The sequence below is a fragment of the Tursiops truncatus genome, chromosome X (genome assembly GCF_011762595.2).
Source record: "Tursiops truncatus isolate mTurTru1 chromosome X, mTurTru1.mat.Y, whole genome shotgun sequence".
Lineage (NCBI taxonomy): Eukaryota > Metazoa > Chordata > Mammalia > Artiodactyla > Delphinidae > Tursiops > Tursiops truncatus.
The window spans coordinates 81967309-81988356 of record NC_047055.1 but is presented as its reverse complement, the minus strand read 5'-3'; the positions used below and the strand labels follow the sequence as shown (position 1 = coordinate 81988356).

Here is a 21048-nt window from a genome sequence, read left to right as displayed (position 1 = left end):
GAGATTCTAGGGCAGTGGTCCTCAAGCCTGAATATACAATAAAATCAGCCTGGGAACTTTCAAAACATACTGCTACCCTGGCTCCACACCCAATAGATTCTGATTTAATTGGTCTAGGGTTGCACCAAGGTATTGACATTTTTGTAAAAGCTCCTTGTACTAATGTACTTTCAAGGGTTGAGGACCATTGGCATAGAAGGACTCAGAGATGAGAGGTTCACACAAGAAAAGAAGACAGAGGGAGCGGATGCCTACCAATTCAGAGGACAGTGAGAAAAGCCAAAATGAGAATAACTTTTGCAATGGGCAGAGAGGAGACAACCTGGCTGGAGTGGATGGAGTGTGTAGCGGTGCAGAGAATGGAAACGGAGACTGGGTGCAGACAAGAAAGAGTTTTGAATGCCAGGCCTGTGTGTTTTCTCTGCATCACAAAGGTAACAGAGAGGTGTTGAAGGTTCATGAGCAGGAAACATAGTATATTAGGGAAATGATCAAGGCAATGTGGAGTTCCAGGCTCTTGAAATCTGACTGAAACTCTCCAGCCCCATCTCCTGCTACTCACCTTCCTTCTCTGTCACCCCCTAACAAGAATGGGACTTGTAGTTCTCAATGCACACCAGCCAAATTCTCACCTTGCATCCTTTGCTCATCATGCTAGAATTCTTTGCTTCCCACCCCAAAGCTCTGTTCTACTCATCTTTTAAGATTCAGCCATTTTAAGATATCTCCCCTGACGTCCTGGCTGGCCCGACTCCTATTTCCAGGCTCTCCTAACCTCCTGGGCTGCTGTCTCTGCCTCAGCCGTGAAGACACCATTCTATAATTGACTGGTCATGTGTCCATACCCCACCACCATGCTGAGAGCTCTGAGGGGCCGAGCCAGCACTGACTACTAACTGAGTCCACAGCACAATCCTCAGTGCTTTGAGAATAGAATTTCAAACTAAGCTCTGCTTTTCCGTGAAGGAAGCTTGCCCCTGGGCCAAAAAAAAAGCATTGATTGGCTGGCTAAACAGAACCATAGTCAGGAGTGAGGTCAAAGGCCTAGAGGGAGCCTTACCAGGTTGACTGCATCCCAATGGTCGATGGGGCGGTGAGCTGTATTCAGGTCCCCCAGAATGATAACATGGCTGAAAAACATAAAATGAATGGTCAGAAAGGGAAGCAGTAGTCCTGGCCCATCTACTTTCTCCTGGGCCCAAGATCTCAGATAGACCACCTGCCACACAGAGGTCAAGGTAGGGTCCAATGGCAAGTCATAATAGCCTGCCTCTCCAATTTCAGTATAACCTTGATGCCTTTTACAACTGACCAACACAATTATGATCTCCAAAGGTAACCCTGTTCCCTGTTTGACATGATTGTCTCACTTATCTCTACCTAATGGCATCTTTCTGGTCCTTTAAAGATGAGCTCAGGTACCACTCCCTCTAGGAAGCATCCCTCGATTATGTCAACCTACCCTCACTTTCCTGTCCCTCCCTGGGATAAGACTTTTCATTTGTTCCCAAGTACGTTACCTTCCTCATCTCATTTCATCCTTAAAACTATACTCTGAGGTAGGGATTCATACACTTATTTTACAAAAGAGAAAATAGGGGCAACACTAGCCTTCGGGCTCACAGTGAGTAAAAGAGGAGCTGGGATAGGTGCTCAGAGGTATCTGAGTACAAAACCCATATTTGTATCACTTTACCTGGTCCCCACAGCTCTTAGACAGCAGGGTCTATTCTGGTGGGCCTGCTGGTGTCTACAACTAGGCTGTAAATGAACTCAAAAGACAAAGATCCCATATCCCTCTCAATGGACCTTGACACGGGGCTGGGCACCCGGGACAAGCTCAAGGAAGCCTTGCTGCCCAGGTTTGCAGTACCTGCCAGCTGCCAGGAGGGCTTCTGCTCGGATCTGCAGCAAGCGATAGAAGCGCATCTTAAAGGCGAGCCGCTCAGGCTTCCCAGGGTCCGCATGGGGGCAGTACACGTTGATTAGGGTCAAGGTCTTCTCCTTCCCTTCCCATGTGCTGCGGAGAATAGAACCGGCCCCCGCAAAAGGGGTCACTTTCAAGCCACCCTTCCCCTCCCCACACCATGTGGCTCCCACTTAATGATTGTCTGTGGGATGGAAGTGAAGGAAAGGGATAGAGAGACATGAACAAGCTGGCATACACAGGACTTGAGGACTGACTACATCTAGGATGACACTCAGGTAAACCAGGTGATGGTCCTGCCATTCACAAAGACAGGACACAGAAAGAGAGCAACCTGGGGCAGTAAAGTTGGCTAACTTGCTTCTGAGGCACCTGTGGTAAAAAAGAGAGCTAGTCCTCCTGGCCAGGCTCCCTCTCCCCCCGCCCCCGCCCCTGTAGAAATAGAGAACTCAAGGCTCAGAAGAGAATATGATTTGTTCAGGGTCACATAGCAGGTTGCCTTGCCAGGACTGAAGTCCAGGAAAGGCAAGTTTGGGAAGTTTTCTATGGTGAATGTATGTTTATAAGGCAAGCCTTAGAATCACCACATTCACAGAGTTGAACCAGCAATGCTCGGTGACAGGCGGATGTGGGCTATTACCAGATCTTGTGTTGTGTGAGGAGGGCCCGGCCCTCACTATCCAGAGCTCGAAGCTCCTCTTGAGTGAAGTCATCCATGTTTCCGTAGCAACCCACGTCCCCATTCTGAGTGGCAAGTAGGCCACTCAGGCCTTCTTCAGCAGCCACTGGGGTAGCACTGTCCTTACAGAAGGTGGCTACACCTGGAGACAGAGAGGGTACTCTAAGCAGGCCTGGCAGCCAACAGCCTGTTGCACAGTCTATTGCCCCTGCACAGGTCACCCGACTCATCTTCATCAAGTGTGGCTCTCTTGATGACTCCCCCAACTCAAGGGCCATGGATGCCTGAGGCAACTCCTCTACTCAAACCCTGGAATTTCAGTTCCTTCATCTAGAAAAGCTGCAGATTAATAACAGCTAATATTCTAAGTGCTTTACATGGTAGGTGCTCAGAAAATGTTAGCTATTATTATTATCACATGGATTAATTAGTTTAGTCCTTGTAATAGCCCTAAGAAGTACACATTATCTCCATTTTCCAGCTGAGGAACTTGAGGCATAAAGAGGTTAAGTAGCTTGCCAGAGGGTACGCAGCTAGGAAGTGAGCTAGGATCCAAACTCAGGCAGTCTGGCTCCAGAGCTCATACAACTAACCATCACACTACTGTGTTTCTGAGATCCAATATTATACATAAAAATTATCCTTCATATAACCTGATATGGCTTTAGCTCTTGGATGAAAAGCCTACATTTCTTATTACCTTCTCATTAAATATTGAAAACCCTTTCCCACCTGTCTCCATCACTTTAAAGTCCCCAGAAAGCCCGATTTACCAGAATAGCCACTACGGTTGCGGCTGAAGCTGAAATAGGAGTTACAGCCCTCAATGATAGCCAGGGGCTCTGTCAGCACATCCCCTGGAAAAAAAAAAGATGTAAGATTACATCAGAGATAAAACTAGGACCCAGGACACAGAAAGGCTTGGAATTACAGCTGTAGGCTAATTTCTTGCACACATCAGAGCCAGGGTAGAAGAGAATATCAAGTACCTATGATAAGAAGAGAAGCTAAAAAAAGGTGGGGACTAGAGAGGGAATTGTTATCAGAATTACGAGAAAGGGGAAGACTACTGAATGGGAGGTGAAGAATTAGGTGGGAGGAGGCTAGGTGACTAGGTGACTGGAGGAAGTTGGGGGTGGGAAATGGGACATATGGGAGAGAGAACTGGGAATCTGAGCTGGGAGTAGGAGGTAGGAGAGGGAATTCAAGGATTTGAACTGAGGATGGAGGGAAAGTAGGTAATGGGTCTTAGAGGGAGGTGGGTGGGAGAGGGAAGGAATCAGGGGATTGAGCTGTGGGGGAGAGGGAATTAGAGGGTCTAAGTTTGGGGTGGGACATGAGGTAGAAATGATGAGAAGCTCTCAGCTGGGGAGGAGAGATGGCGGTAGAGATAAGAGGAACTGGGGATCTGAGATAGAAGTTTAAAAAGGAGGAAACTAGGGAGTCTAAACTGGGGGCAAAGATGGTGTGAGAATTAAAGGATATGAACTGGGGGCAGAAAAGGGAAAGTGGGGGTGTCTGTCTTGGGAGTGGGAGATGGAAAGTGTGTGGCGGGAGGAAATTTGGGGGACTGAGCTGTGTCAGGAGAATGAGTAGGAATTAGAGGATCTGAAAGAAGATGGAGATTGCAAGGGGGAGGGAATTATGGTTCTGCTGAGGCCAGGAGATGATGTCGGAATTAGGAGATCTAGCTGGAGTGCGAAATATAGAGGGGGGATTGGGATTCCAGACGGGCTCTAGGGGGAGGACTCTAAGGATAGAGAAATGGGAAAGTTAAATGATATGGAGCAGAGAGCAAAAGTTAGCGGAAAAGGGAACGTGTGGTAGGGGTCCTGAATTCTTGAGCGCTCACTGGTTACTTTGGTCTCCTGAAGACAGACGATGTCAGCATCCAGCTTGTCCAAAATGCGCCCCATGGCCATGGCGGTACAATTGCTGGGCTCCTCGTTTCCCACCCCTTGCACGGGGCTGCGAATCCCATTGATGTTCCAGCTCACCACGCGCAACATGCTGACAGCTAACTGCAATGCCTTTAAGTCCGCGCCCCACGTAAGTGCGAGCCAAAACCCGAAAATTCCTGTGTCCGCCAGGCCTGGCCTTCCGCGCGCGCATTTGCGCAGGCGTTCTTGTGCGTGCCGCAAAAGGGTCGGACACACATGGGGCGGGGATTCAAGCCCTTCAGTTTTCATTGGCTGGAGAAGCGGAAGCTGAAGGGGGCGGTGTGGTAGCCTAGGGGCGATGACTAGTGAGAGGAAGGCCAGTGGTTGGGCTCCTGCCCCTACCACCCGACACTGGCTTACGTGCCTGAGTCTGACTGCGTTTCTGCTCTGCTGAAAAGTCCCCTTGGTGATTTCGATTACTTACAAACGAGATTTTACCACTTTTTAAGTGGCGGAACCGCGCAGCGACCGAAGCCCCGCCCACAGTGTTCAGACTGCGCCCCTGAGTACGAAGAGGGCTGCGGCACCCAGCGACTAGGGAGTGGCTGGCGTAACCGTGCATGTAAATGTGGGCGGGGGAATGCGCGAAGGGAACTTTGCGGCCGGAGGAGGGAGCAATAAGAAACGCACTCCATTTTGGAAATTAAGATCTTGATGGTCGTCGGTCATCGTTTGCAAATACTTTCTCCCAGTCCTTAGGTCATCTTTTCGTTTTGTTTATGGTTTCCTTTGTTGTGCAAAAGCTTTTAAGTTTGATTAGGTCCCACTTATTTACTTTATTGCTTTTGCCTTGGGAGACTGATCTAAGACGATATTACCAGGAGTTATGTCTGAGAATGTTTTGCCTATGTTCTTTTTCTAAGAGTTTTTTTTTTATGGTGCCACGTCTTATATTTAAGTCTTTAAACCATTTTGAATTTATTTTCATGTATGGTGTGAGTCTTCTAACTTCATTGATTTACATAAGGCTGTCCAACTTTCCCAGCACCACTTGCTGTAGAGACTGTCTTTTCTCCATTGTATGTTCTTGCCTCCTTTGTCCAAGATTAATTGAAAGTAGGTGTGTGGGTTTATATCCAGGCTTTCTATTCTGTTCCATTGATCTATATGCTTTTGTGCCAAAAGAATCTTAATTAAAAATGTTTAATTTTTATGTTATGTATATTTTACCATATTTAAAAAACTAATAATAAAAGGAATGAGGAACCATCACCTCTACCTAGTTCCAAAACATCACCCCAAAGGGAAATACATACCCATTATGCATTAAGCAGTTAGTCCCTATGCCCTCCACCACCAGCACCTTTATGGCATCAATTTGCTTTCTGTTCCTGTGGGTTTACCTATTTTTGATATTTCATATAAATGAAATCTTTGCAAAATGTACTAAATACCATTTAATCATAGACTTTAAAATTGTTAATTTTGTGTTCAAATTTACCTCGCTTTTTTAATATATATACACACTACAATATATAAAATAGAGAAACAAGGACCCACTATACAGCACAGGGAACTCTACTCAATACTCTGTAGTAACCTGTATGGGAAAAGAATCTGAAAAAGAATAAACAGTATATGATGTATTTTGCTATACACCTGAAACTAACACAACATTGTATATCAACTATACTCCAATATAAAATATTTTTTTAAAAGGGGGGGAATAATGAAATGTTCTATGTGTAGTGATATGGAAAGATCCCAAAACATATTGGGGGGTGGCAGGCTGCAAAATAGTGAGTATTGAACCTTTTCAATAAACCACGGGGAAAATGAGGGAAAAAAAGAAGCACTCTAGTGGAGTAAGATTTAGAAGAGGGCCTCTGGCTTTATTGGGCTGGGGGAGTGAGATGGGGAAGCTGTATCAAGCCCACCCTGTAGTCATTATTTGTCTTGGGCCTTATAGCATCCCTTAGGATGTGGCCTGACAGGTACTTCCTCTTTGCTCTGTTTCTCAGATTATTAAAATCAAGGCCAAGAGAGTTTAAGTGGGCTACCCAAGTTCCAGAGCAGCACTGTCTTCCAATATAACCTATGGCTCTTCCATATGCATTATCTCATTTCATTATCAGGGCAACACTGTAAGGGGCATTGAGGCTAAGAGAGGTTCAGTGAATTCACCCCAGTATCACAGAAGCAGTAGAGCCAGGATTCAACCCCTGTCTTAATCAGCTCAAGGAATATTTTCCTGAGTAAGTTTTTTCTAACCTCCCCAGTTAGATCTTTTCCTCTGGGCCCCCACATCACCCTATGGTCCATTCTGTCACAGCGCTTACAATGCACAGCTACCACTGATTTCTATTTCTGTCACTAGACTGCCAAGAGCTTGAGAGCAATGACCATATCTGATTCATCTTGTTAGCCCCATCCCCTAATATAGCGCACAACACATATTAGGAGTTAATAAATATTTGTTGAATGAATGAACAAATAAAGGGCAATAGCAAGAGCATCAACAGGTTAGTGACTTGTTTTTGATAACATAAAAATAGAAATAATAGACATGCCCAATGTCCAGGGAAAAGCATAATTTCGCATCCTTAGGTTCCTCACCCAGAGTTGTGGCATAATTACTTTTCCCCCAGAATTCCATAGCCTTAAAACCATCATTCTCAGTGTCTGCAAAAAAGACCCAAAGAGCTGCTTTTCCTCCTGGAGGACTTAAAGGTTACATTCTAGTTGTTGCCATCAGAAAATAGCCCTGCAATTAAAATTAAGATGTTGGTGCTTTAAGCTTTTCCATGTTTTGGTGGTTATTGGCTTAGGATTGAGTCCCAAGAGTGGAATAATTAGGACAAAGGAAATGAACATTTTTATTGCTCTTGCTTCATATTGCCAAATCACTTTCCAGTAGGGGATCGTGCTGATTTACACTGAAGACCAATCTGAACCAGCCCCAAGGAAATCCAGATCTTGCCTGTTTACATTGCTGGTTTTCATTTCCCCATTCTGCAGTAGCTTGTTAATATTAGTTCTGACCTTTGGGGCAAGGCGAACACATGGTTGGCCTGAAGAGAAAAGGCTCTGGGTGACTCAGGAACTTCTTTGGCAGCTGATATTTCAACAGCGGGCACACACCCCCTCTTACCAAGGGTACTTCCCCAGCCTTCCCAGGGAGCCAACGAGTGCCTCCAGGCTCCCTGCTTGATGCCATTCTCTGTACCTGCTTTGGGGGTCTAAATGCAAGAGAGCCGTGTGTCGTGTATTGGATAACTAGCGATGGAAGAAAAAACCTCTAGGAGAACAGGTAGGTGAAACAGAAGGAAAAATAGATAGGAGTTAACACAAACCCAAATCCATTCTTTAGGCTCTCTGGAAAGTTTTCTTGGAATAGGTGGACACTCAAACTGTTCACTAAAGTGTATGGGAAGTTGGGGATAACATGATTTCTATATTTCATTATCTATCATCCATTCTGACGTGTCTTTGTGGAACACTGGCCCAAAGGGCAGTTCCCTAGCACTTTAGAAGTCTCTTTAACATGGTCTAGTCCAGTTTTGAATGAACTGGGTGATAGAGATTGTATCTCTTACCTCCCAACTGGTGTATAAAGTAGGGCTGGTTTGCTGTGACACTTTGAACAAGTCTTTTAGCTTCTCTGGGCTTCAATAGCCTCCTCACCAAAATGGAAATTGAAGTCCCTCCTATTTCCCTCAGAGGACTGTCACAAGGTGAAGAGGAGTGGGATGACAGGAACTAAAGCTCTTCTGAAATATTTCAGGACTTCCGTGCTCTGTCTTAGTGATCCTACTTTTTCTGTAGCCTCCACAGGCAATACCACACATAACCCTCCAGCTGCTCTTCTCCCTGAGTGACTATGGTCTGTGGAGGGCTACTCCTAGGACTAGGATAGAGCAAACTTTGGGCCCCAGGCATGGGGCTGAAAGTAGTAGGGGGATGGTGGGCCAGGGCAGTGGCCAAGAAGGAAGTGGACCCTAGGCTGCAGAAGGCCACAGAAGGCCTGATATTCACATATAGGCACCTGACCTGTAAGCATGCAATCTCCCCTCCTCACCCTAACACAAATGCATTCACACCCACACACTCGAAGAATTACCAATAAGAAGACCCCATTTGTGATTTTGATACCCATCAGTACTGTCTTGATACTGCTTTTAATGAGATTCTCCCATACACTCCATACTTTGGGAGGATGGTCAGGATCTGTGGGCCTCAGGTAGTCATACTTTTTGCTTTTCCTCCATAGAGTTAACCCCAAATTAGAATTTGTGACTCAGCTCTTGGTCTTGAGTGAGTCTCTGATACTGAGTGAACAATTTTTTCTGTAACCATTAATTGGAACTTTTTTCTGGGGGGGGACTTCATTCTTTTGTTCTTTCTGTTCTGCCCCATTCAGGGTTGAGAAACTTTCTAGATCCTACTACCACCTTCTACCTTCAGACCAAGTTAGTTCCCCCACCCAGTTCCCTGGATAGCTCTCTTTTTATAAAATTTACCTTTGTTGAATGGGGATTATTTGTACACATGTTCATCTCATCTAGGGCAGAGAGATGTAGATTGAGCAAGTCTCCTCTGTGCCAGGGCCTGAGCTGGACACCTGGAAACAGATCACAGATAACTGAGATCCAGTCCCATCCTTAAGGAGCTCACAGTCTAGTAGGAAAGTAGACCGGTAAAAGGTGGATACTTGCACAGATAAACAGAAGCATATAGGCAATGTGGGAACCAAAGCCAAGGCTTCTCAGAGGAGGTGAGCATTGAGCCTGGCCTTGAAGAGTGAGTCAGATTTCACTGAGAAGGGAAGGGAAGAGAAGGCATTCCAGGCTGAGCAAAGGCCCAGAGGCAAAAAAGTACACAGTAAGTTTGGGGGCCTAGTGAGTCAGCTGGCACAATTTAACCACAGGGGTCTAAAGAGAGACATGACTGGAGAGACACGTTTGATTGAGAAGAGCCAGGGCTGAGGCCTTCCCATAAAGCTTGTTTAGTTTTCCTACTTCTGGGGATCAGAATTGATAACAGTGGTTAAAACACACACACACGCACGCACACACACACACACACACACACACACACTCAGTTCCAGGTAGTTTTAAGTTGGGTTTTCAAGCCTGGATCCTAAGTTTACCCTTTCAGACCTTGTCAAAAGCCCACTAAGCTCCTATCTCAGATTTCCTGCTGCTAAATTTATCTTTCTGCCTCTTGGCAGGGTCATGAGGACAAAACTGTAAACATAGAAGAAGGGTTCATGTGACTGGATTGATTACCTCGGACAAGCCACTTCCCCTCCCTAGACCTCAGTTTCCCTGTGAGGCTAGTGAGAATGTTTGGAAGGAGCAACTATGATGAGGAATATGTTTCTTTGTGGGCCATGGAAAACATACATGTAAAGGGTTATTATTCAGATTACTAGCCTTAGCAGAGTGATACCAGTTAGGAGACTTATTACGATTAAGAGAGTTGCATGTCTTCCAAACTGTAGTTCTAAGACTCTAAATGTTCTGAGCTAATCTAGAAGACCACATTCTTAAATCAAGCTTGATTGATCAGTTAACCAAAGAAAAACCCTGGACTGGAGAAATCAGATCCCCAGTGTTCTATTTCTAACTTGGTGACTTAATTTACTATAGGATCTTAGGAAAATACTTCCCTCTCTAGGCTTCCATCTTCTTACCTGAGAGGGTTGGATGCAATGATTTCTAGGGGACTTCTGTATCACAAAACCAAGAAAGTAAAAGTGAATTCATCTTTCTAACTGATTGGCATGAGCTCTTTATTTATTATAAATGTTAACCCTTTGTCATAATTTTGTAAGTTTCCTTTACTGAGTGTTTCCTGAATGCTCAGCATTACACCAGAAGTTGCATATTAGCCAAGGAGGTAACTGACCTTTTACTTCACAAAGGGAATCAGTGTTAGGTAATATATAATGAACATTTTCCAGGTTACTTTATATGTGTTAACACATTGAATCTTCAACAACCCTAAGGGAGTAGGTACTCTTATGAGATGAAAACACCACGACACTGAAAAATTAAGTCTTCTACCCAGCGTGTCATAGCAAGGGGCAGAGGTGGGATTCCACTCCAGTAGTGTGACTCCAGAGCTCATTGCTTTTAACCACTGTTATCCACTGCCTCAGTAGATTCATTTAGAAGGGCAGGCTTTGAAATGTATTGAAAGTTTGGTATGATTTATACACAACAAATGGAGGGAATCTAACCCTTATGTAGACTAGGATTCTGAGAATATATTTTAGGGAACTTCTTAAAAGGCAAAGTGGAGCTGAGAGCATTGGAGGTCAGGGATTGGAGATTGCTATCCCCATGAGATTGCCCCAGTGTTGCCCAGCTCAGTGGAAGAAATTGAGCTTTCTTGTAGCCAATCACTGGAGGTTCATCAAGGGGTGGGAAGGTTGCAAAAGAATGAAGTAAGAGCACACTTGGACGTCTTCCAGGTAAGCTATGCTGTTAGATGAGTACTACACATAAAAGCTTCAAAACAACCAGGGGGATGGGGGAGGGTAAAGCAGAGACATCTGGGTAGGATGGCTCTGGCCTATGGACTTGTCCTACTTTGAGGCCATTGCTCCCAACTCACCACACTCTGCCTGCTGCAGCCTCCCCCGCTAAGCCTCCATCCCCATGACTTGGCATGAAGAACTTTAGTATGGTTCTGGGTCAGATCACAATGCCTTTCTCCCTAGGGGACCTGATGGCAGTTGGCAGTCATGTGAACAGTGCTTATCATCTCTCCCCCTAGCAATGGCTGCATTCACTTCTCTTCCCAAGGTGTCCGATTTACTCTGATTTATTTAGCTTTGGCTGGAGAGAGCATAAAGATGATCAGATAGTGCCCATCTCTCCAAGAGTGTCCTGGGTAGCACATTTTAGGAGAGAGAGGCCTTTCAGTAGGAAAGGTAGCAGAATTCAGGGAAGACAAGGGTTGCAATGCCATTTGCAGGGGAGGGCATTGAGGCAGTAAACCTTCTACTTCCAGTTCAGACCTAAGATTGCTAGCTCAAAACATTGCGTTTTTCAGTAGGGACTTTGTGCTTGTGCATTTGTACTTGGGAATCTTGCATTTCTGATGTGGATCTCTGTTTCTGGGTTGGAATTTGACATTCTACTTGGGCCTGTTTTTTTATTTTGAAGCTATGAAAGCTGCTGAGATCTGTCTGCATCACCTTTGCCTCCCCACCCCACACAGGATATAAGCACATGATCTTCGGTCTTTTATTTGCATACTCTACTAGTCCTGTCTTCATTGGAGGGAAGTGACTGGCCAGACATGGGCTGTCTTGCTGGCTGTCTTCCTTGCTGGGCTCCAACTTATCTCTTATGTACACAGCCCTTGGAGTTCAGAGGCCTCTGCTGACCTCTGTCCAACCTCTCCTCTGCACCCAAGCCCCCACTGGTACATACAGGAGCAGAGGCAGACAAGTCAGGCAATGACTAGGAGACAGGAGAGGGGCTGGAGACAGGCTGCTAGAGAGCTCAGAACCCCAGCACACCTCCTTGTCCCAACTCTGTCCACCACCTGCTGTGACCACAGCAACAGAAGAGACAGCTAATAAGACAAAGTGAGGCCCGGTACCTTGAGGACAGTGGTGTCATTAGCTGCGACGCCTAGGATGTCTCGAGAGATGGGAGAACTCACCCAAACCAGATTGCAGAAGATCTGGATTCCACACAACGGTGGCAACAGCAGGCTGCAACGCAGGAGGGGCTGTAAGTGGGGTTTGCTTCCGTGGGCTTCAAGGTGGTGGTGGTAGAGTGGATGTAGAAGAGCAAAGGATATTCCCCCCAACCACCCCCACCCCAACCTGAAAGTTGGAATAGATGAGCAGCTGGATGAAATAGCTGTAGGATAGATAACAAGAGGCTAATGTCAAAAAGGTAGAGAAAGAAAGATAGAAAGAGAGAGATGAAGACAGAGAAAGAATGAGGATTATATAAAGACCATCATAATCAGAGGGATTTTTGACTAGGAATTTTTTTCTTTCTTCACCAGAGCTTGTTTGGAATACTTCTTATTGGAAATTTGATGTTTCTAGTTCAATGTTAGCCTAAATGTTTTATTTTGGCGACATCAGTGAAGTGTCTGGAAATTAGTACTGCCTGATAGTGCTTGGGTGAAATAAGGTGATGGTTCCTGGCATTGTTTCTCAGAGGACAGGTGATGAGTACACAACAGTACCGTATCATTGGTCAGTTTTGCTCCTCCCCTTTCTCAGGCCTCTTCTAATAAGCCTCTGACTGGGTTGGGAAAGGCTGGGTGTCCTGTCTCCTGCATTGCCTTCTTGGCACATATGGACACTTTTGCTGCTCTGGGGAGTTGAGGGAGAAGACATTCAGGGAAAGCCTGCTGGTGTAATGTTCACTTTGAAAATTTAAGAAAGAGCAGGTTCAAAGGGGAAGCAAACAAAACCTGTAAAATATATTTTTTAAGTAGACTATACCATTTCCAATAGATAACAGTGTACAGTTGTGGATCAAGGTGCTGCCAGCCCAAGAATGTTGGCCTGAGGAGCCATAAGGTGTGCAGAGATAAGACAGCTGTGGAGTGTGGGACCCAGACATCTCAAGGACCAACTGACCAAGCTTCCACTATGCTAATGCTAGAGGAGGTCCAGGCTCAGGGCTAGTGAGGGGAGGATCCAGGAAGATGTAGAATGTTAAATATACTATGTAGAATGGAGGCTGTGGATAGAGGGAGAGGGGTAAAAACCAACCTCCTGTTCTTCTTCCTCCTCCTCTCCACCAGCAGTTTCAATCTCTCATCTGGTGATCTAGGAGCCTGGATGAGACTGAGAATTACACCCCACCCTCACTCACCAAGCCACTCTGTCCTTTCTACGGGGCTGTTGGGTTTAGCTGGCAAGCAGGCAAGCCACTCTCTGCATACCTGGGTCCTCCATTGTTAGGACCCTTATATTCCTGGGAACTCTGTCTTTCAGATTGGAGAAATAATAGATATAAATCACCTATTATAGTGTTTGTCATATAGAGGGTGCAAAATAAATATGTGCTCACTTTATTTCTGAGCCCGTCTTTCCTCAGCTGGAAGACAGAATTAATACCTACTTCCCCATGTTGTTGAGGTGATTCAGTGATTCAGACTGCCTAGCTTTGAGTCCCAGCTCTGCCACCTCCTGCCTCTGTGACCTTGGACAATTCTCTTAACTTACCTGTCCTTCCATTTCCTCACCTGTCAAAAGAAGTTAGTAATAGTGTTGTGAAGATTAGAGAACTAAAGCATATAAAATGCTTAGAAGAATGTCCGGTGCATAGTAAATACTCAATAAATCTTATTATTATTATTATGATTATTTAAACAAGAAGGTGGGTGTGTGGTCTTTTTGCCCATCATATCCCCAGCATCAAGCCCGAAGCCTGGCACATAGCAGATACTCAGTAAATGGTCGCTCTGTGCTACTTCCACTCTACCACTCACCATAGCCAAGCATGGGGCTCTGTGTATACAAGACAGTAACTCATTAGTGATTGACTGAATTATGTCAGACCGCAGATATAATAAACTTAGCTAGTGCCCTGGGCAATGTCTGCCTCACCTCCCTTGCTGAGGAGGCCAGGTTATTTACCCCAGAAAGATCTGAATTACCTCCTGCTCGGAGCATTCTCTCTAGAAGACCTGCCCAGCCCCACAGTGGGCAGTGGGGGAGGGGATGCACACAATCACTTAATGACGGTTTTGAGGATTAAATGCATTAACGTGTGTAAAGTGCTTGAACAGCTGTGTATATTCATCTGTGACTTGGTTTTTCGCATTCAGTGTTATGTTTTTTTGTGCCATGTATAATATTGTTGCATGCAGTTGGTTTATTCTCCTTGCTGTGTAATATTACATTTTGTGAATATCCCATGATTTACTTATCCATCTTACTATTGATGTACCTTTAGGTAGTTTCGTTTTGGGTTATGAACAATTATGCAATGAGGATTTTTGTCCCCATAAATTTTGGAATCACTTTTTCAAGTTACACACACACACACACACACACACACACCTTTTGGGATTTTGATTGGAATTACAGTCAATCTGTATATCAGTTTAAGGAGAATTAACATTTTGTGATATCAAGTCTTCTGTAAACATGGTGTGCCTCTCTATTTAGACTTTTTCGATGTTATTTGAGTGAAGTTTTAAAAGTTAAAAGGGCTTATACATCAGTATAAGACTTTTTTTGCTTATTTTTGTTGCTATTGTATACCTTTTTAGAAAATTACATTTTATACCAATTTATTGCTAATGAGTACAAACATAATTGTGGTTTTTTCGTATATTGCATTTGCAACTAGCAAACCTGATAAACTTTCTTATTAATTTTGATAATTTATATGTAAATGACAGTTTTCTTTTTTCCCTTCCAATCCTTATTTTTTAAAATCTCTTTTCTTATATTACTGCACTGCTAGGACCTCCTACCTTTGATACATGCACACCAACGTCAAATAGAAATGTTAGTATTGTGCATGTTTATGTTGAACCTAATTTTAAAGGTAATGCTTTTAAAGTTTCACCATTGAGTAAGTTTGCTATAATTTTTTTTGTAGATACCATTAACAGGTTAAGAAAGTTCCAGTTTGTTCTTAGTTTGCCAATAGGACTTTTTTTTACTCCTATCTACTTTATTTACTATTATTATTAGCCAATAATAATTATTTAACAAAAGATTTACCTTCTTAGCAATTTTTAATGTGTACAATATTATTAACTGTAGGCACTATGCTGTACAGTAGATTTCTAAGATGTATTTTTCTTGCAAAAACAAAACTTTGTACCATTTGACTAATACCTTCTCATTTCCCCTGCCCCATCCTAGCCCTTAGCAACCACCATTCTATTTTTTGCTTTTATGAGTTTGACATTTTTAGATCCTAAACATATGTGGTATCAAGCAGTATTTTTCATTCTGTTCTTGGTTTACATCACTTAGTATAATATTCTCCAGTTTCATCCATGGTGTTGCAAATGGCAGGATTTCTTTCTTTTTAAAGCCTGAATAATATTGCATTACATATATGCATGTATATGTACATTTCCTTTATCCATTCATTCACCAGTGGGCACTTAGGTTACTTCCATATCTTGACCATTGTGAATAATGCTGCTGTGAATATGAGAGTGTAGGTATCTCTCTGAGATACTGATTTCAATTTCTTTGGATATATACCCAGAAAGGAGATTGCTGGATCACATAGTAGTTCTCTTTTTAACATTTGGAGGATTCACCATACTGCTTTCCATAGCAACACCGATTAACATTCCCACCAACAATGTATGAGGTTTCCCTTTATTTCCACATCCTTGTCAACAGTTGTATTTCATTTTTTTAGGATAGCCATCCTAACTAGTGTAAGATGATATCTCACTGTGGTTTTGATTTGCATTTCCTTGATAATTGATGATGTTGAACATCTTTTCATATACCTGTTGTCCATCTGTATGTCTTCCTTATAGAAATATCTATTCAGGCTCTTGCCCATTTTTAAAGTAGGTATTTGGTTTTTTGGCTGTTGGGTTGTAGTATTTCCCTATATATTTTGGATATTAAGTCTTTATCAGATATAAGGTTTGCAAACATTTTCTACCATTCCACAGGTTGGCTTTCATTTTGTTGTTTCCTCTGCTATACAGAAGTTTTTAATTTTATGTAGTCCTACTTATATATTAGGATATTTTAAAGATGAGTAAATGTTGAATTTTATAAACATGCCTTCTGTATCCACTGAGATGACAGGTTGATTTTCTATTTTAATCTGTTAATGTGAATTACATTAGAGGTTTTTCTTGTTTGGAACTTATCTTGCAATCATAGGATAAATAAAAACTGCTGGATTTAGTTCATTAATATTTTGTTCAGGAATTTGGCATTTTGTTTATGAATGAGAGTGACCTGTACATTTTCCATTCTCATAGTTCCAGGTCCCTGTTTGACTTTTGTGTCATAAAATGAAGTGGGAACTATTTCCTTTCATTCTATTTTCTCACAGAGTTTGTCCAAGGAACTATTCGTTCTTTAAATATTTAGCACAACTTCCAGGTAAAAATATCCGGGCTTGGTGTCTTCTTTGTAAGAAAAATTTTAATGGATACAGCCTTTTAAATAGCTATAGAATCATTCCAGTTTGCTATTTCTTCTTGTCAGTGTTGTTAAATTACGGTTTTCTAGGAATTTTTCTATTTCATGTCATTTTTCAAATTTATTTGCATAAACTTCTTATCTCCATATTTTTAAAAATCTCTGTTGCATTTATATCCTCTTAACCTTGTTTATTTGTACCTTCTCTTTCTTCCTCTTGATCAATCTTGCCAAAAGTTTGTCACTTTTATAAGTTTTTTAAAATAGTCAACTTTTGGCTTTCTGATTCTTTCTGTGATGTCCTTTACTTTTTATTTAGCTATTTTCCTTATCATTATTCTTTTCTTTTCACTTTACTTGGATTTATTCTGTTGTTCTTTTTTTAATTTCTCGAGTTGGATGCACAGCTTATTAATTTTCAGACTTTCTTCCTTTTGAATATAAGCATCTGACTGTATAATTGGCCTACTAAACAGGGCTGATATTCCACAGATGCACAATTGTATGGACATATGAATTTTAAAACTATTTCCAGACCATTTGGTAAATACGCACTGCTCCAGGCTTTCTTAGTTTCTCCATCACTTACCCAGTAGCCCTGGCCACCTCAGTCCCTTTCCCAGGACTGCTAAGACCTACAGATTATCATCCAGCAACTAAAGGGTTAATGCCTAACACAGAAGGAGGCCTCTACCAATTGGTGCCAAGCCCTTGGGCCAGCTTCTGTTTTGACAGATCAGTGCCCTTGCCATTTCCAATTTAATTCCATTCTCCTTAGAGAACAAACTTTGTAAGATTTCAATTGTTTGAAATCTATCGAGATTTGCTTTATGGACAAACGTGTGATAATTTTTGGTAAAAATTCCATGAGAACTTGAAAAAAATGCACATTTTACAACTGGGTTCAGAGTACTATATACTTCAATTAAGTCATCTTTGTTAATCTGGCTCAAATGCTCTATATTCTTCCAGAATGTTGTCTGCTTGTTGATATGGAAAATTTGTTAATGTCTCCTTGTAACTATGTCAATTTTTAAAAAAATCTTTATTGGGGTATAATTGCTTTACAATGGTGTGTTAGTTTCTGCTTTATAACAAGTGAATCAGTTATACATATAAATATGTTCCCATATCTCTCCACTCTTGCATCTCCCTCCCTCCCACCCTCCCTATCCCACCCCTCCAGGCGGTCACAAAGCACCATGCTTCCCACTAGCTATCTACCTTAAGTTTGTTAGTGTATAAATGTCCATGCCTCTCTCTCGCCCTGTCACAGCTCACCCTTCCCCCTCCCCATATCCTCAAATCCGTTCTCCAGTAGGTCTGTGTCTTTATCCCTGTCTTACCCCTAGGTTCTTCATGACATTTTTTTTTCTTAAACTCCATATATATGTGTTAGCATACGGTATTTGTCTTTTTCTTTCTGACTTACTTCACTCTGTATGACAGACTCTAGGTCTATCCACCTCATTACAAATAGCTCAATTTTGTTTCTTTGTATGGCTGAGTAATATTCCATTGTATATATGTGTCACATCTTCTTTATCCATTCATCCGCTGATGGGCACTTAGGTTGTTTCCATCTCCAAGCTATTATAAATAGAGCTGAAATGAACATTTTGGTACATGACTCTTTTTGAATTATGGTTTTCTCAGGGTATATGTCCAATAGTGGGATTGCTGGGTCATATGGTAGTTCTATTTGTAGTTTTTTAAGGAACCTCCATACTGTTCTCCATAGTGGCTGTACCAATTCACATTCCCACCAGCAGTGCTAGAGTATTCCCTTTTCTCCACACCCTCTCCAGCATTTATTGTTTCTAGATTTTTTGATGATGGCCATTCTGACTGGTGTGAGATGATATCTCATTGTAGTTTTGATTTTCATTTCTCTAATGATTAATGATGTTGAGCATTCTTTCATGTGTTTGTTGGCAGTCTGTATATCTTCTTTGGAGAAATGTCTATTTAGGTCTTCTGCCCATTTTTGGACTGGGTTGTATTTTTTTTGTTATTGAGCTGCATGAACTGCTTGTAAATTTTGGAAATTAATCCTTTGTCAGTTGCTTCATAAGCAAATATTTTCTCCCATTCTGAGAGTTGTCTTTTGATCTTGTTTATGGTTTCCTTTGCTGTGCAAAAGCTTTGAAGTTTCATTAGGTCCCATTTGTTTATTTTTGTTTTTATTTCCATTTCTCTAGGAGGTGGGTCAAAAAGGATCTTGCTGTGATGTATGTCATAGAGTGTTCTGTCTATGTTTTCCTCTAAGAGTTTGATAGTTTCTGGTCTTACATTTAGGTCTTTAATCCATTTTGAACTTATTTTTGTGTATGGTGTTAGGGAGTGATCTAATCTCATACTTTTACATGTACCTGTCCAGTTTACCCAGCACCACTTATTGAAGAGGCTGTCCTTTCTCCACTGTACATTCCTTCCTCCTTTATCAAAGAAAAGGTGATCATATGTGCGTGGGTTTTTCTCTGGGCTTTCTATCCTGTTCCACTGATCTATCTTTCTGTTTTTGTGCCAGTACCATACTGTCTTGATTACTGTAGCTTTGTAGTATAGTCTGAAGTCAGGGAGCCTGATTCCTCCAGCTCTGTTTTTCGTTCTCAAGATTGCTTTGGCTATTCGGGGTCTTTTGTGTTTCCATACAAATTGTGAAATTTTTTGTTCTAGTTCTGTGAAAAATGCCAGTGGTAGTTTGATAGGGATTGCATTGAATCTATAGATTGCTTTGGGTAGTAGAGTCATTTTCAGAAGGTTGATTCTTCCAATCCAAGAACATGGTATATCTCTCCATCTATTTGTATCATCTTTAATTTCTTTCACCAGTGTCTTATAATTTTCTGCATACAGGTCTTTTGTCTCCTTAGGTAGGTTTATTCCTAGATATTTTATTCTTTTTGTTGCAATGGTAAATGGGAGTGTTTTCTTGATTTCCCTTTCAGATTTTTCATCCTTAGTGTATAGGAATGCCAGAGATTTCTGTGCATTCATTTTGTATCCTGCTATTTTACCAAATTCATTGATTAGCTCTAGTAGTTTTCTGGTAGCATCTTTAGGATTCTCTATATATAGTATCATGTCATCTGCAAACAGTGACAGCTTTACTTCTTCTTTTCCGATTTGGATTCCTTTTATTTCCTTTTCTTCTCTGATTGCTGCAGCTAAAACTTCCAAAACTATATTGAATAAGAGTGGTGAGAGTGGGCAACCTTGTCTTGTTCCTGATCTTAGTGGAAATGCTTTCATTTTTTCACCTTTGAGGATGATGTTGGCTGTGGGTTTGTCATATATGGCCTTTATTATGTTGAGGAAAGTTCCCTCTATGCCTACTTTCTGAAGGGTTTTTATCATAAATGGGTGTTGAATTTTGTCAAAAGCTTTCCCTGTATCTATTGAGATGATCATATGGTTTTTCTCCTTCAATTTGTTAATATGGTTTATCACATTGATTGATTTGCGTATATTGAAGAATCCTTGCATTCCTGGAATAAACCCCAGTTGATCATGGTGTATGATCCTTTTAATGTGCTGTTGGATTCTGTTTGCTAGTATTTTGTTGAGGATTTTTGCATCTATGTTCATCAGTGATATTGGCCTGTAGTTTTCTTTCTTTGCGACGTCTTTGTCTGGTTTTGGTATCAAGGTGATGGTGGCCTTGCAGAAGGAATTTGGGAGTGTTCCTCCCTCTGCTATATTTTGGAATAGTTTGAGAAGGATAGGTGTTAGCTCTTCTCTAAATGTTTGATAGAATTCACCTGTGAAGCCATCTGGTCCTGGGCATTTGTTGGTTGGAAGATTTTTAATCACAGTTTCAATTTCAGTGCTTGTGATTGGTCTGTTCCTATTTTCTATTTCTTCCTGATTCAGTATTGGCAGGTTGTGCATTTCTAAGAATTTGTCCATTTCTTCCAGGTAGTCCATTTTATTGGCATATAGTTGCTTGTAGTAATCTCTCATGATCTTTTGTATTTCTGTAGTGTCAGTTGTTACTTCTCCTTTTTAATTTATAATTCTATTGATTTGAGTCTTCTTCCTTTTTTTCTTGATGTGTCTGGCTAATGGTTTATCTCTTTTGTTTATCTTCTCAAAGAACCAGCTTTTAGTTTTATTGATCTTTGCTATTGTTTCCTTCATTTCTTTTTCATTTATTTCTGATATGATTTTTATGAATTCTTTCCTTCTGCTGACTTTGGGGTTTTTTTGTTCTTCTTTCTCTAATTGCTTTAGGTGCAAGGTTAGGTTGTTTATTCGAGATGTTTCCTATTTCTTAAGGTAGGCTTGTATTGCTATAAACTTCCCTCCTAGAACTGCTTTTTTTTTTTTTTTTTTTTTTTTTTGCAGTATGCAGGCCTCTCACTGCTGTGGCCTCTCCTGTTGCACAGCACAGGCTCTGGACACGCAAGCTCAGTGGCCATGGCTCGCGGGT

At 42.0% G+C, this 21048-nt stretch overlaps 2 protein-coding genes across 15 annotated transcripts in view; one reads left to right on the top strand and one right to left on the bottom strand.

Annotated features, from left to right (window-relative positions):
- The window catches only part of APEX2 (apurinic/apyrimidinic endodeoxyribonuclease 2), a 34814-nt gene extending 30074 nt beyond the window's left edge, over nt 1-4740 (bottom strand). Inside the window, exons 1-5 of one of the 5 annotated variants that reach the window (XM_073799337.1) lie at nt 4466-4740; nt 3380-3463; nt 2568-2748; nt 1874-2020; nt 1061-1130 (exon numbers count right to left, since the gene is read on the bottom strand). In XM_073799337.1, the coding sequence (XP_073655438.1) occupies nt 1061-1130; nt 1874-2020; nt 2568-2644 (294 nt within the window). In that variant the 5' untranslated portion in view covers nt 2645-2748; nt 3380-3463; nt 4466-4740. Of the gene's footprint in view, nt 1-1060; nt 1131-1873; nt 2021-2567; nt 2749-3379; nt 3464-4458 lie in introns of all 5 variants that reach the window. The other 4 variants (XM_019943625.3, XM_004324907.4, XM_004324908.4 and 1 more) reach the window with 4 other exon arrangements.
- Nucleotides 4741-7524: 2784 nt separating this feature from the next.
- The window catches only part of PFKFB1 (6-phosphofructo-2-kinase/fructose-2,6-biphosphatase 1), a 156191-nt gene continuing 142667 nt past the window's right edge, over nt 7525-21048 (top strand). For 3 of the 10 annotated variants that reach the window (XR_012329399.1, XR_012329400.1, XM_073799642.1), the window contains exon 1: nt 11871-12237. Coding sequence is in view for 6 of the 10 variants with exons in the window: in XM_073799642.1 (XP_073655743.1) it covers nt 12141-12237 (97 nt within the window). In the remaining 4 variants the exon portion in view is untranslated. Of the gene's footprint in view, nt 7797-11867; nt 12238-21048 lie in introns of those variants that run through there. The other 7 variants (XR_012329397.1, XR_012329398.1, XM_073799638.1 and 4 more) reach the window with 6 other exon arrangements.